The following is a 14,026-nucleotide window of genomic DNA, read 5'->3' on the forward strand; positions in this document are numbered from 1 at the left end:
TCCAAATGCTTAAATTCTGAAGATCAGAAAACAGCTGCTTTAGTTTGTAAATGAATTTAGTAAACTGTAAATTTACATTAAGTCACTTTTTAATGATATAAACTTGAATTTGATAGAAATAAAATTTCTAATATGAGGTTTCTACATGAAAATCGTGTGTTCGATATAGTAGAGACAGTAGTTGTTCGAAATATTTTCATAGTAAATATCCTCAATACCATGTTACCTTCACTTTTTAAAAGATGATACTTAGGTAATATTCACATATTACTTTCTTCTGTTGACAAGATTTTATGTTTACATAATGAACTTATAAAAAGGAACCCCATGTACTTGAAAAAATTCCATAAGTGTACTGAACTATAATATATAATAGCTCAATAAACATAAATGACATTAGCTAGGACATATATCAATCAACCATATGAAAAATCAAGTTTGACATTTCATTATCACAAACCAGCTTTATAACTACAGACTAAATCTACATTTCGAGTTTCTTTAACATAGAATACTTGGAAAAATAGTATCTAGTATTTCTAGTATTTAAAAACTTACTTGATTTTAGCAATGCAGCAAGAGTGTCTAAAGCAACCCTGTCAACGTGAGAAAACACAAACAACAACAAAACTAGTAAAATTAATCTACAATAGTAAATTCAGACATCTTTTCAGATAAGTAATTATTATCTATTCCAAAAGTCATTCCTGTTATAGTCAATTACATATGGTCTTTCTCTGTATGGACCTCTCCCTTTAGGTTAAAATCGAATAGGAGGAAGATTGAAATATTAATAGGCAAGCACCAAAAAATATTTTTAAGGAAGAAAATTAACAACATTTTAGTCTTTATATCAGAGATTAGATGAACAGACTCAATTATTGTATTTGTATCTGACCCTGACAGTTCACAAAATAGCAATATTAAGAATCAGAGGCCTTGATTCACAAAAATTTTAAAGAACTGTTAACACAAATAAAATTCTTAACTACAAAACTCTACAGATGTTCATAGTTACCTGACTTAAAATTATTTTAGCTCTATCACACAATAATCCTAATATTTAAAGTGATAACAAATGTAAAATATTTTTAGAACTGGGAGGTTTGGGGATAAGTATGAGACGTTAGCATTTTTCAGCCATAAGGCATCAAAGAAAATAATGAACCTAATCAATACCTCAAAAACTCTTACTGCCTATTAAAGGACAAAGGAATTGCCCAGAAACTTAAAAGTACTTATATTTTCTTTGAACATAAATACTCAAATACACACAGTAAAATCAACTGCCATTAATCAGCTTTAAAAATACATAGAACATCACTGTGGAAAATCCTAGAATCAAATACTTTTTTAACTAAGTTACTGAAAACTTGGCACTTGATTTCAGTAACTTTAAAAATATAAGGCTACATACAACATACAGTACCTCTTAGTAAGACTTCAAAAACTATAATTAATTTGCATAAAAATATGCACTTTGTCAAACTTAAGCACGTCACTCATCATGAAGCATTTGTTGAATGCCTACTAGACACCCAGAGTAGCCAGTTTCTTCATTGGGATCAAATCAGCAAACTTCTCTCTTCCACACTTTTACAGTCTAGATACTGTGATAGAATGTACACACCTGTGAAAAAACTACTCAAGAAATGAAAACCAGAAACAAAGCAATGAGGGAAAAGCTGCACACATTAGTGTAAAGGCAACACGGAATGCCCAGAGTATTTGTTTAAAGGTAAAGAGCACAGCTGAGTGGGAGACTGAGGATGGATACTGGTTCATGGTAAAATGTGCCGCAATGATCTAGGACTAGGCACAGAGTAAGTGCTCATTTATAATAAATGCTCATTAGCAGCCATACTTTGGTTTATTGACACCAATAAAGCAACGATATAAAGCTTTATTTAAGATGACATTCATAAAAAGGAAAACAAAAGTATATGCTTTAAAAAATGCTACAAATTCGTACTTGTTATTTTCTCAAAACAATGTGAAGTTTTCATAATGGTGAGTTAAAATTAAACAAAAATTATAAAATTACATACTGAATTTTCATAGCACTAAATCATCAGTAAGAAACTTTCCATAACCTCATAATTACATAATAAAACGTACACAAGACTGTAAAACAGAAATAAGGATGGCTTTGAAATTGGTCAAAATTAAAACACAGAACTAAAGCGATACTCCAAGGGAAATGCCAATACAAAGTACAAAATAGAAAAGAAGAGCTGATAAGTGCCAGAAATTATTATAGGTGCCTCATATATGTGTTTTCTAGTTAATTCTTAAAACAATCCTGGTCCATAGAACTGGCACATTTTATGGATAAAGAAACCAAAGATTTCAGAATATAATGTGCCTAGGTTCCCATAAAAACTAGGTGCTATGAACAATGAGTAATACAGGCCTCTTGTTGAGAAAGAAAATTATGAAATCAGAAATACTGGTTTCCTCCAAAAAAGATGTTGAAATCCTAACCCCCAGTACCTCAGAACGTGACCTTATTTGGAAACATCGTCACTGCAGGTGTAATTAGTTTAAATGAGATCATACTGGAGTAGTGGCCCTTAATCCATCCTGATTGGTGCCCCTATAAGAAAAGGGGAGACTATCTGAAGACAGACACACAAGAAGAGAACACCACGTGAGGAGAGAGGCCAAGATTGAAAAGCGGCAGCTACAAGCCAAGAAACACCAAAGACTGCCAACAAACCACCAGCTAGAAAGCGGGGAAGGATTCTCCCACAAAGGTTTCAGAGGGAGCAGTGGCCCTGCCGAAAGGGTGATTGTGGACTTCCAGCCTCCAGAACTATGAGACCATAAATTTCTGTCATTTGAAGCCACAAAATTTGTCCTAGGTACTTTGTTACAACAGTTCTAGGAAACAAATACAATCACTTAGCTGCAATCACTTGCAATGACTTAATCTACTGTTAAGTCTTTATTCAAAATATAAAAATCCTAGAGTACCGTTAGAGAAACAGTCTGTCTTTCTTTGAACCAAATAAAAGTGTCTGTGACAGTTTCTAATCCTTAAATTACATGTGTTTTGGGTTCATGTTTATTCTTCAATACTGGCAAAACTGGGATGTGAACCCAGTTCTTTCTGATGCCAAAGCCCATCATGCTTGTTCCACAGCTGCACATTAAAAGAAATTATGAAGTTCAGTGCAAAGTCCTCTTGATGTTTTTACCAAAATGTTACTTAAAAGGTTATTTTTAAAACCTTCAGCACAAAAAAATTCTGGAATTCTCTGACACATATAATACAAATTTATAATATAAAACTTACAAAAGAATTTTAGAATAACAGATTTATTGAAATGCACAGTTTGTATTATGTTAGCTGATTAGAATTCTTCAGTTTCACTATTTTATACTTCTTCATATATTTTCCCAATCTTCCTATGTCCCAAACAGAATAATACAACCAACAATGAATGGCTTAAAAAGCTGCCTATGGCTTATTCCTTTAGGAGCAGTAAAGGAAGAAAGCTTTAGCTCCAGGTTCTCATGAAGTCACATTTCCTTTAAATTAGGGGCTCAATCCTTATTGGGACATTCAAGAACCCACTGCGCCCTAAGTTGCTTCCTTCTGGATTAACAGTGCATATATCTAAAACCTAAAATTGGAAACGGAAGGAAATCCTCAAGGGCTGCACTACCGTTCAAACATAAATAATAACCCTAATCTTATTCCTCTAAAAACATGGAGCATTATTTCAGAGGAGGAAGAACAGCAAAACAAATGTTCTATATGTCAAAATTTTATAATTAAGGGAGAGACCCTAAGATTATTAAAAATGATAAAGACATCGAGATACTGATGCTCAGCCAATGAATTGTTTATTGTTTTTAAAGTAAAAATAAAGTAAAAAATTTGTTTTTTGTTTTTAAATATAAATACAGGAAGGAATGAAGGGATAATTTAGATAGCTCTATTCCTTGCTTAGAAGCTTATACCCACTATTTCTACATAATTTTGGATATATTCCCATATTGGATATTCTAATGACATTTGTGAAATGTTCTGTTTCTCCTAGGAACATTTTATATTAGATTTGGTAACTGGTTAGAATAGACTAATGTAGACTTTAAGAATGAGATCAAAACCATGAGATAAAAGATAAATTAAAAAGTACTTTAGGAGCGCCTGGGTGGCTCAGTCAGTTAAGCATCTGACTTCGGCTCAGGTCATGATCTCGCCGTCCATGAGTTCGGGCCCCACGTTGGGCTCTGTGCTGACAGCTCAGAGCCTAGAGCCTGTTTCAGATTCTGTGTCTCCCTCTCTCTGCCCCTCCCCTGCTCACGCTCTGTCTCTGAAAAATGAATAAACCTTAAAAAAAATTTTTTTTAAAGTACTTTATAGGTCAAGGGGAGAAATGGCATATAAATTAAAAAATAAAGAATATACTTTTAGTACTAAAATTCACTCACACCCTCATTACTACATTAGTTATCGAAACTAACTACACTGCACTCATAGGCACTGTGATCATTATAAGAATCATCTCGGGGCGCCTGGGTGGCTCAGTCGGTCGAGCGCCCTGCTTCAGCTCGGGTCATGATCTCACGGCTTGTGGGTTCAAGCCCTGCGTCAGGCTCTGTGCTGCGAGCTCAGAGCCTGGAACCTGCTTTGGATTCTGTGTGTGTGTGTGTGTGTGTGTGTGTGTGTGTGTGTCTCTCTCTCTGCCCCTCCTCTGCTCATGTGTGCGCATGTGCTCTCTCTCAAGAATAAACATTTAAAAAATTTAAAAAAGAAAAAAAAAAGAAAAAAAAAAGAATCATTTCATTAAATCCTCAAACCAAACTTCTGATGTAGGGGTCCATGTTACCATTTACAGACAGGAAACCGGGGCTTAAGTAAGGTAACCTACTCCGTACCTAGAGCCAGTCAATGACTTGCAAATCCAGTTCCGCCTGCCTCCAGAGCCCACTCACTACACTACACCAATTCTATAAGTTGGTTTTACTAATTGTGATACAACCATTTTCTTTGTTTTGTTACATTTCATGAGATGCTCTAGGACTGTGTATGATCTCTGCATAAGTAAATATGTTAAGACATCCCACCAAACAATATTTAATGAATGTTAAATATGCACAGTCAGCTCCATTTTCTAAAAGGGTAAAAGCTGAAATATTTGACCTTTATTTAAAAAGAGTGGAAAGACTGGAAATGTTCTGAACTTATTTGTAAAATGTGGTAAAATAGTTGATGTGGATAAATTCTTTCTCATAAAAGAACCATAGCTAATAAAAGTAGAAAGAATGAGAAAATTAGAAAAGTCACTATTCTGCAAACCCTAAAGAAATAATGGATCTAGACAATGTCATGAAATACTGCTAAATTATTAGGTGGAAAGTAGAGCCATCACCTAAACTCAGTGATCTCAAGTAGTACAAAACAGAGTACCCAGCACATCTGAAACATTTTGATCAGAAAAAAATGAACCCAAATCTAATCAATCCTCTAGCTCTATCAGTCTACAGGAAATTCAAGGGATATACCTACATGTTAAAGGACCCCAGGATACAGTCATCTTAATCCAGAATGTTGGGACAACCTACAAGACATCACCCAGGTCCTTCAACAAATAAATAAAACAGAACCAAAAAACAGGGGAACTGTTACTGATTGTTAAAGATTATGAGACACAGCAATCAAATAAAATGTACAGATCTTATTTGGATCCTGATTGGAACAAGTCAACTGTAAAAAAAGACATTTCAAAGACGATCAGAAAGTATCAGGGGCGCCTGGGTGGCTCAGTCGGTTAAGTGTCCAACTTCTGCTCAGGTCATGATCTCACAGTTTGTGGGTTCGAGCCCCGCATCAGGCTCTGTGCTGACAGCTCAGAGCCTGGAGCCTGTTTCAGATTCTGTGTCTCCCTCTTTCTCTGCCCCTCCCTGTTCACGCTCTGTCTCTGTCTCAAGAATAAATAAAAACATTAAAAAAAATTTTTTAAATAAAGGAAGTATCAGATGATATTAAGGGATTATTAATACTGCTGGACAATGAAACAATATTCTGGAAACACTAAAAGGAAAAAGTTGTGTCTGATGATAATCATACTAAAGAATTCACAGAACAAATGTTACAGCCAATATTTGCTTCAAAATAGAGAAAGAAAGAAAGAAAGAAAGAAAGAAAGAAAGAAAGAAAACGAACAAGGAAGGGAAAGCTGAGATAAAAATGGCCAATGTTGGTTACTGCTGAAACTGGGTGGTGGGTACATCACAGGGTCCTATTCTAGTTCTGCACAGGTCTGTAATTCCTCTAGTCTATTTTTGTGTAGGTTTGGAAATTTCCTAAATGTGACAAGGAACAATGTGTGTGTCCTGTTTGGATTCTGATTCAAACAAACCCATTAAAAAAAGGGCATTTTGAGACAACAGGAGAAAAATGAACACAGAATAGATTTTAGGTTATATTAAGGAATTAATAATTTGGTTGAGTATGATTTTAGTATTTTGGTTATTTTTTTAAGTCCCTATTTAGTAGAGTTAAATACTGAAGTATTTAGGGAAAAATGATAAAATATCTCGGATTTTTTTTACAGAAATATATATATTTGAATTTCATATATGAATAAAATATATGAATGGCATCTGGGATTTGCTTAAAAATACCTCAGCATAAATAAAAGTATAAAGGGGGATTAAATGGCAGAATGTTGATAACTGTTGAATCAAGTAAGTGATTAATAAACCTAATTCAAGATAATCATTCTAATATAATATAAACTCCAGGTATCTTTGAAAAACTCAGTATTTTTTTTAAAGAATATGGCTTAAGAAAAAAATACTAAATATAACCAAATAACTGGAAACTGCTTTCATTTTTGAGGCTGAAAGACCTACAAATGAAGAGATATATATCTTGGAATATACATATCTCAAGAAAAAAAAAGACATTATTTTGACCAAAAAGAAATGTATAAATTTAAAATATGTTCAGATAATTGTAAGAATGAAGGATGCAGTCACTGAAAGACTGCAAAACTGGGTAGGGGATATAGTAGGCATCCAATAAATGTTTCTGAATGAATGCTACTCTGTCAATGAGGTTTTTCCTCTTCTAGTATCTAGGAATGTTCTACATCTAAATTTCCATAACACTATATTCAATGACTTTAAAGCTTTCTAATTTTGATACACCTTTGAAGATTAAACTTTATATTTTAAAAATCTTTATCATAATAAAATCACTAAGAACTAAGAAAGGACCCTCGATACAATATAACTCAACCTGCTGGTTGCGCAGATCAAGAAGAGGCCCACAATAACAAAAGATAGACCTCTATTTATACTCAAAGCATTTACTCACTTCATGAGACCCGAATTCTTCTTACTAAATGGTCCAATGATTTTAAACAGCAGCTCCACAACTCCATTTTTCCCTAAGGATACTGAATTCACAGCTAGGAGGGGGAAGAAAGAATGTAAAATGATGTTAAAACCTCAATAAATAGAAATGTGTATTCTTGGTAATACATGGCCAAAAACATACACAAGTTCTGTAGCAGATATGAACTCAAGGCCTCATGACATCCACCTTAGCCAATCACTTGAAGGGAAGATTTGGTTGGGGGTGGGGGTGGGGAGAGGGGGAAGCAGTTATTTACTACCTTGCAGGGAAATTATGAAAGAAGTTATATAAAACAACACAATGTTACTACAAAAAAAAATAGTTTTAAATTGCTCTGTTTGTTTCTTCAATAAATTTAGAGAACTCTTAAATACAAGGTCATGGAGATTCAAGGACAAAAACAGTGAGAACACAGTAGAGAGGAGCATGACAGTAACAATAAACAAATCATTACTACATTATTTTCTAAATAACTAAGAGTTGTAAGCTGTTTAGGTTACACCTGTGTGGAGCCCCAAATCCATAATGAAACTGAAGGTATCTCTGTAGAAATTGATGCCTGGGCTCAGTCTTTACCAATGAAGAGGAGCTAGCAAGGACAGGAATTGCTGTAAGGGAATGTCTCTGGAGACAGGGATAACACGGAAAACAGAACAGAGTCCGTGAACAGCACGGGTATAAAGTCACACATTAAAAGATAACAGTATCAGGGGGTGACTGGGTGGCTCAGTCAGTTGAGCATTCAACTTCAGCAGGGCATGATCTTGTGGTTCCTGAGTGTGAGCCGCAAGTCAGGCCCCATGCTGACCCTGTGGAACCTGCTTGTAATTCTCTCTCTCTCTCCCTCTTTCTCTGCTTCTCCCCTGTGCACATGTGCTCTCTCCAGAAAATAAATAAATATTTAAAAAACTTAAAAAAGCAAGATATAATACCAGACAGAAGTTGTTAATTTGTTCAACTACAGGGAATTGCCCAAAAGGAACAACCAATCAGACATGCATTTTAAATACAGGTCAGATCCCACAGCACTGTGGGGAAGACAGATTTGAAAGACATGTAGATCCTGAGAAACTTAACAGAAGACCATGGCGGAGGGGAAGGAAAAAAAAAAAAGTTAGAGAGGGAGGCAGCCAAACCATAACAGACTCTTAAAAACTGAGAATAAACTGAGGGTTGATGGGGGGTGGGAGATGGGTATTAAGGAGGGCACCTGTTGGGATGAGCATTAGGTGTTGTATGGAAACCAATTTTACAATAAATTTCATATTAAAAAAAAAAAAAAAGAAAGAAAGACATTTGTTAGCAGGCTGTGGTCTACGTGAGAGGTGATGAGACCTCAACCAAAGCAACTGTGGTGGGGGAAAAAGAGGAAACAACTTCAGAGTTTCACACAGAATACACAATTACCTATCCAGAAAATTGTGCCTAACGTTTTAAACTCTGAACACATAGATTTTTAAAAATTATAGATAAACCATTACTAGCCTTCTAGTGGTAAATTCAATATGTTGCCACCAAAAATATAAGCTCAAGTTTTGTATGATTATTTTAATTTCTTCTGTATCTAGTTTTCCATTATCCCTTCTAATTTTACCTCTGCCCTGTCTTCTTTTTTCCTTCATTGGGGTATTTGGTGGTTTACCTGTTTATTTTTTAAATTTTACTTGAGTGTAGTTGATACACAATGTTACATTAGCTTCAGGTATACAACTTAATCATTTGATAAGTTTATACATTTGGTATGTTCACCATCAGAATAGCTACCATCTGCCCCATTACATCACTATTACAGTATTATTTTAATCCAATCAATTTATTTTTTACATCAACTGGGTGTTCTTTTTCCTGTACTTTTCCTGCTTTTTCCTCTGCTTTCCTTGTGTTTATTGCTCTCTTAACTTCTTTGGTTAGAAATCCAATTCATTCATTTTCTTCTGTTCTTTTTAAATTATCTAGTGTTAATTCTTTAAGTGGTCAGAGCTATTTTCCTATGAGCTCACCTTTAGCCATAGTGTCAAAGTATAGCTATCGACAAATACATATACACGCACATTTTTATACATACACGCAAACACACACACACATCTCTACCACTTGGACTATCATTATTCTACAATGATATTCTGCCATGATATGGCAGAATCATGTACTCTCCATGTACATCATATCATGTACTCTACAATTTCAATTTCAAGGTGTCTTGTTAACCACTCCAATCCCATAGTCAGGGAATAGAAAGAAAATTCACACCTCCTAGGTTTGGGACCTAATATTAGTGAGAGAGTGTGTGTGTGTGCGTGCTAGGAAGCTTTCGCTCTGTGATCCCTCTTCTCTGCAGCTTCCTCAGAGGCTCCTATACTATTTTCTTCTGTTCCACTACTTCCTTATTGATTGCTGAAGGTAATTAGCTCTAGGAGACTATGCTACCACATGCTTTCCCTCTCAGTTTTCCTCTCATCTGTGAAAATCCAAATAGGCTCAGCAGTTTTTCTAGCTGCCAACACTCACCTATTCTTCCACATCTTCCCACAGGCTGTCTATTCATCCCCTTCACTACAGGCTTTTACAAACGGCAGGAAATGAGAATTCTCAAGATTTTGTCAACTTACCTTCCTACCACTTATCACTTTTGTGGCATGGGGTTAGGAGTTACCAAGAGTCATATTAAATATTCTCTTTTCTTGTCTCCAATTTTTAGAGATTTATGGAGCTTAGGTACTTCCCCATTTGCATTTTGTGTATCTTGACAACACTGAGTCAACTAAAAGCAGCCCTAAAATACTTACAATTGGCAGAATATACTCGTAAAAGCTGAAGACAAGGCAAAACCAAGCGATGATTCTGCAAATTCTGTTTGACCAAATTCAGAGTTATATTCAGAGCTCCATTAATTCTAGCTTTCACTCCAAATTTTTTGTCTGTTAAAAAAAAAATGAACAAACACATTTTAGCCATGTATAACTTTTGAATGAAATAAAAATGTCATAAAGCAATGAAAATTTAAAAACTTATATTATGAATTCATATTATCACACATAAAATTGACCAGAAGTAACTAAAATTGGAATTGCTTTCTTGTATATTTTTTATTTTTTTTTTATTTTTTAGAGGGAGTGCGCAAGCAGGGGAGAGAGGATCTTAAGCAGACTCTAAGTTCTTTCTGCAAGGAGGCTGGCAAAGGGCTTGACCCCACAACCCTGAGATCATGACCTGAGCCAAAATCAAGAGTTAGATGTTCATCCGAATGAGCCACTCAGGCGCCCCTCTTACATAATTTTAAAAGATTCCTTAAACTTTTAAAACATGGCCTGAAAGAAAGTACAAAAGGGCAAGTTGGGAGGACAGCACACAGGGACAGAGGTTGAAAAAGTTCGACTGTCATGAAAGGAATAATTTAACTGCTCCACTACATACATTATTCAAAGGAACACCATCACAAGGTTAGGGAGAATTATAAAGAATCTAAATGTCCATTACCAATATTATTTATTTCATATTAACCATATTTTTCAGACTTAGAATATAAATTAATGAAAATATAAACAGCTTAAGTAAAAAATAATCTAGCAAATATTATCAAATAAGTTTCTAAAGGATCTAATTCAACACAGAAAAGGAGAAAAAGAAAAGTTCTGGATTTTTATTCTCACAAAGAGATTAAAATAGTCTAAGAAACAATCTGGATAACAAGAATAATGTTAAGATTTCAAACACAGAAAATAAGCAGGACCAGCAAGCAGAGTTATTTCATTAACAACAGGAATTTTACATCAAAAAGAACTAAACATTCCTGAGGAAAAACTACTCCCATCTGGGGGGGGGGGGGGGGGGAGAACAAAAAGTATAGAAAGTCACTCAAAGAATTACAGCACAATTTCCTTGAATAACAAAAATGGAAAACTAGTACAAATAATAAAGGAGATACCACAAATTTAAAAGTACAGAAGACAATAAAATAAACCATAACTTAGAAGAGACATTAAAGAAATACAAATATAAATTCATGAATGTCTTAATTTCATGAAAAGGAAAGGAAAGCTCTAAAAAAGGAGGAAGCATGAGATAACAATAGTCATCATGAAATAAGGTTTTCTTGTTTTATTTCTCATTTACAGCAAAAATCTCAGCAGGGAGCCCTTAAACTTCAAATATGAATGAGAGTTAAGGAAAAATAAAAGTTGACATATTTCTTACATTAACTGAATATTTGTTTAAGTATTAAGGCCCTTAAGACAACTGGAAAATTAAAGTCATCTCAGAGATGCTTTGAGGGAACAATTGTTAAAAGTATTAAATATTTATACAGTAAGGATATGTATGAAGTACATAATAATACACTGAATACACATATGTAAACACTTTTTAGAATAAACAGTTTAACCAAAAGCTTCAAAGTTTAAAACTCATAGGTACACCACAAGGCAATGGCAGAACTCTTAAAAAATTGCTATACTAAGAGTTCAGAGAATCATTTTAATCTGTGTAGCTAGACTACTATAAACTGAATTTAGGTTCTACTCCAAGGATGCCCTTTCTCTGTTAACCTAACCTAAATCACCTTTGTTTCAAATCCCATGTTTTCTCAATTTCTATTTTTTAACATATTGCAGGTCTTAACTGTTATAATAATCGGTCTTACAATATTTTATATCTCTTTTGATCTTGACTAGGTCATAAGCTTTTTAAGCACTGAGACTGTGCAGTACAAATATGACTATTAATGAAAAGTGAACACATTTCACCTCCATGTTCCTCAAAGCATTTCCATCCATACTCCCTCCTTCCAGCTCCAACAATATCCATGCTATATGTGTCCTTTACACACATACAAATGCAGGCACACATACACTAAGACACACTTGTGATTTTGACATATTTTTCTTCCTTTTTTCCAACCTACGCAAAGGAATTCCTCGTGAATTTAGGATCTCCCATTCTTGCAGGCTACTGGAGTTGACTGTAAAAAGTAGTCCATAGCTAAGACTGAGAAAAAGCCGTACCATTTTAGATGTTCAAAACTGACCAAGTTTCAAGGCACACAGAATCAACGTCACAAATGGTTCTATGATGAACACACAAGTGAAACCCTTACCTTTTGGTCCAATCTTTGCAAGAATAGAATGAATCTGCACCATTAACTCCTCATTCTGGGGAGATTCTTTGCTAGCATTCGTAAGTAACTGCAACAATATTTGTGAACCACCTTTGGCGACCAAGAAACTCGCTCTTCGACCTCCACCTAAAAAAAAAAAAAAAAAAAAAGATTGTTTTTAATTGTTTAAACAGCAAATCCTCCCATAACATATTAAAAACATCACAACTTGTTAGCATTCAAGAAATACTTCAAGAGATGACTTCTGAAATGAAATACCTCAAAATCAAATTTTCTTTCATTTCATTTAGTATTTTAGTTAGAAAAACAGCAGAAGGAGTAAATAAAAGTGATGCCAAAATTCTACACTCAAGGCTCTGGAAATGGGTTTTGGAGTGGTTTGAGGGATACTGGAAGATCCCTCAAATCAAAAACAAAGCAACAGTAAGAGTATGACATTTCAGCTTCCAAATTCTGATACTCAGAACTGTCTCTATATGAGTATCAAAAAATTCCAAATAAAGTACACATAATACATTGTTGATCACTGTTTACAAACAGAAATTAGACCAAAGGAAACAAAAACTTACCAGCTGACACCAGCTCAACAAGAATGCTTAAGATATTAAGTGTAGTTTGAAGATCTTTCGTGTTCTGAAATAAATAGTTTATTTGCTGTATTAAACCATTGTAAATCTGTGATTCCCAAACCTTTTCTGTTCCTGTTGTGAACTACATATATTTTTACAAATGACCCTTCCAATTTCTCTGAGAACAAATGTATTTGGGCTTCCACTATTCCCACTCATCACTTCAGGAGCTTCTTCTTGCCCAGGAGACTGTTTGCAGGTCATCTGAGCTATTATTTTCTTAGTACCAACATTATTACAAGAGGAATTCATTTGTCATTTGAATTCATCATCTTCTACCAAACAGAAAATACAAATAAATGAATCAAAATGTGAAAGGCACTACAGTGTATATATGGTGACTACCCAGTCACCTAGCTCCCCTCACAGAAGGCAACTGCAGTACCAGTTGCTTGTGTATCCAGCCGAAGATAATGTGCACACATAAAAGAAATCCATGTAAATGGAGGTGTATACACAGATTTCTACAAATGATATTCCCCTATGGATACTATTCTATACATTGATATTTTTATGTATGAACAAATGGTTTCTTAACTCTTTTTTAGGGGCTACAGGATATAATCCATTATATATGGTGATGCCATTGTTTATGAAACCAGTCACCTACTAATGGAGTATTTAATTTTTCAAATCTTTTGCTATTAAAAAACTGTAACAAAAAATTAAGTACATGTTTATACGGAATCCAGTACATCTCCATATGGGACGAATTCCTGGAGTTTCTGGGTCAAAGAATATGAGCATTTACTTTGATGAATATTACCAAATTGCTCTTCATGGAGTAATTTACACTCCCACCAACAATGTGGAAGAGTATTTCCCAAAGTCTGGACAACCAATCTAAGAAGAGAAAATGTTTAAATATTTTCCTTTGGTTACATTTCTCTTATTAAAAGCAATGCT

General features: G+C 34.5%; 1 protein-coding gene across 5 annotated transcripts in view; it reads right to left on the minus strand.

Moving 5' to 3' along the window:
• AGTPBP1 (ATP/GTP binding carboxypeptidase 1) overlaps positions 1-14,026 on the minus strand; it is a 159,799-nt gene that overhangs the window by 99,339 nt on the left and 46,434 nt on the right. For all 5 annotated transcript variants that reach the window (XM_042912515.1, XM_042912511.1, XM_042912513.1 and 2 more), the window contains 5 exons: positions 13,061-13,124; positions 12,471-12,617; positions 10,165-10,296; positions 7,337-7,430; positions 559-596 (listed from right to left, as the gene is read on the minus strand). In XM_042912515.1, coding sequence (XP_042768449.1) covers positions 559-596; positions 7,337-7,430; positions 10,165-10,296; positions 12,471-12,617; positions 13,061-13,124 — 475 coding nt within the window. The remainder of the gene's footprint in view (positions 1-558; positions 597-7,336; positions 7,431-10,164; positions 10,297-12,470; positions 12,618-13,060; positions 13,125-14,026) is intronic.

Source organism: Panthera leo, chromosome D4 (assembly GCF_018350215.1).
Source record: "Panthera leo isolate Ple1 chromosome D4, P.leo_Ple1_pat1.1, whole genome shotgun sequence".
NCBI classification, from domain to species: Eukaryota; Metazoa; Chordata; class Mammalia; order Carnivora; family Felidae; genus Panthera; species Panthera leo.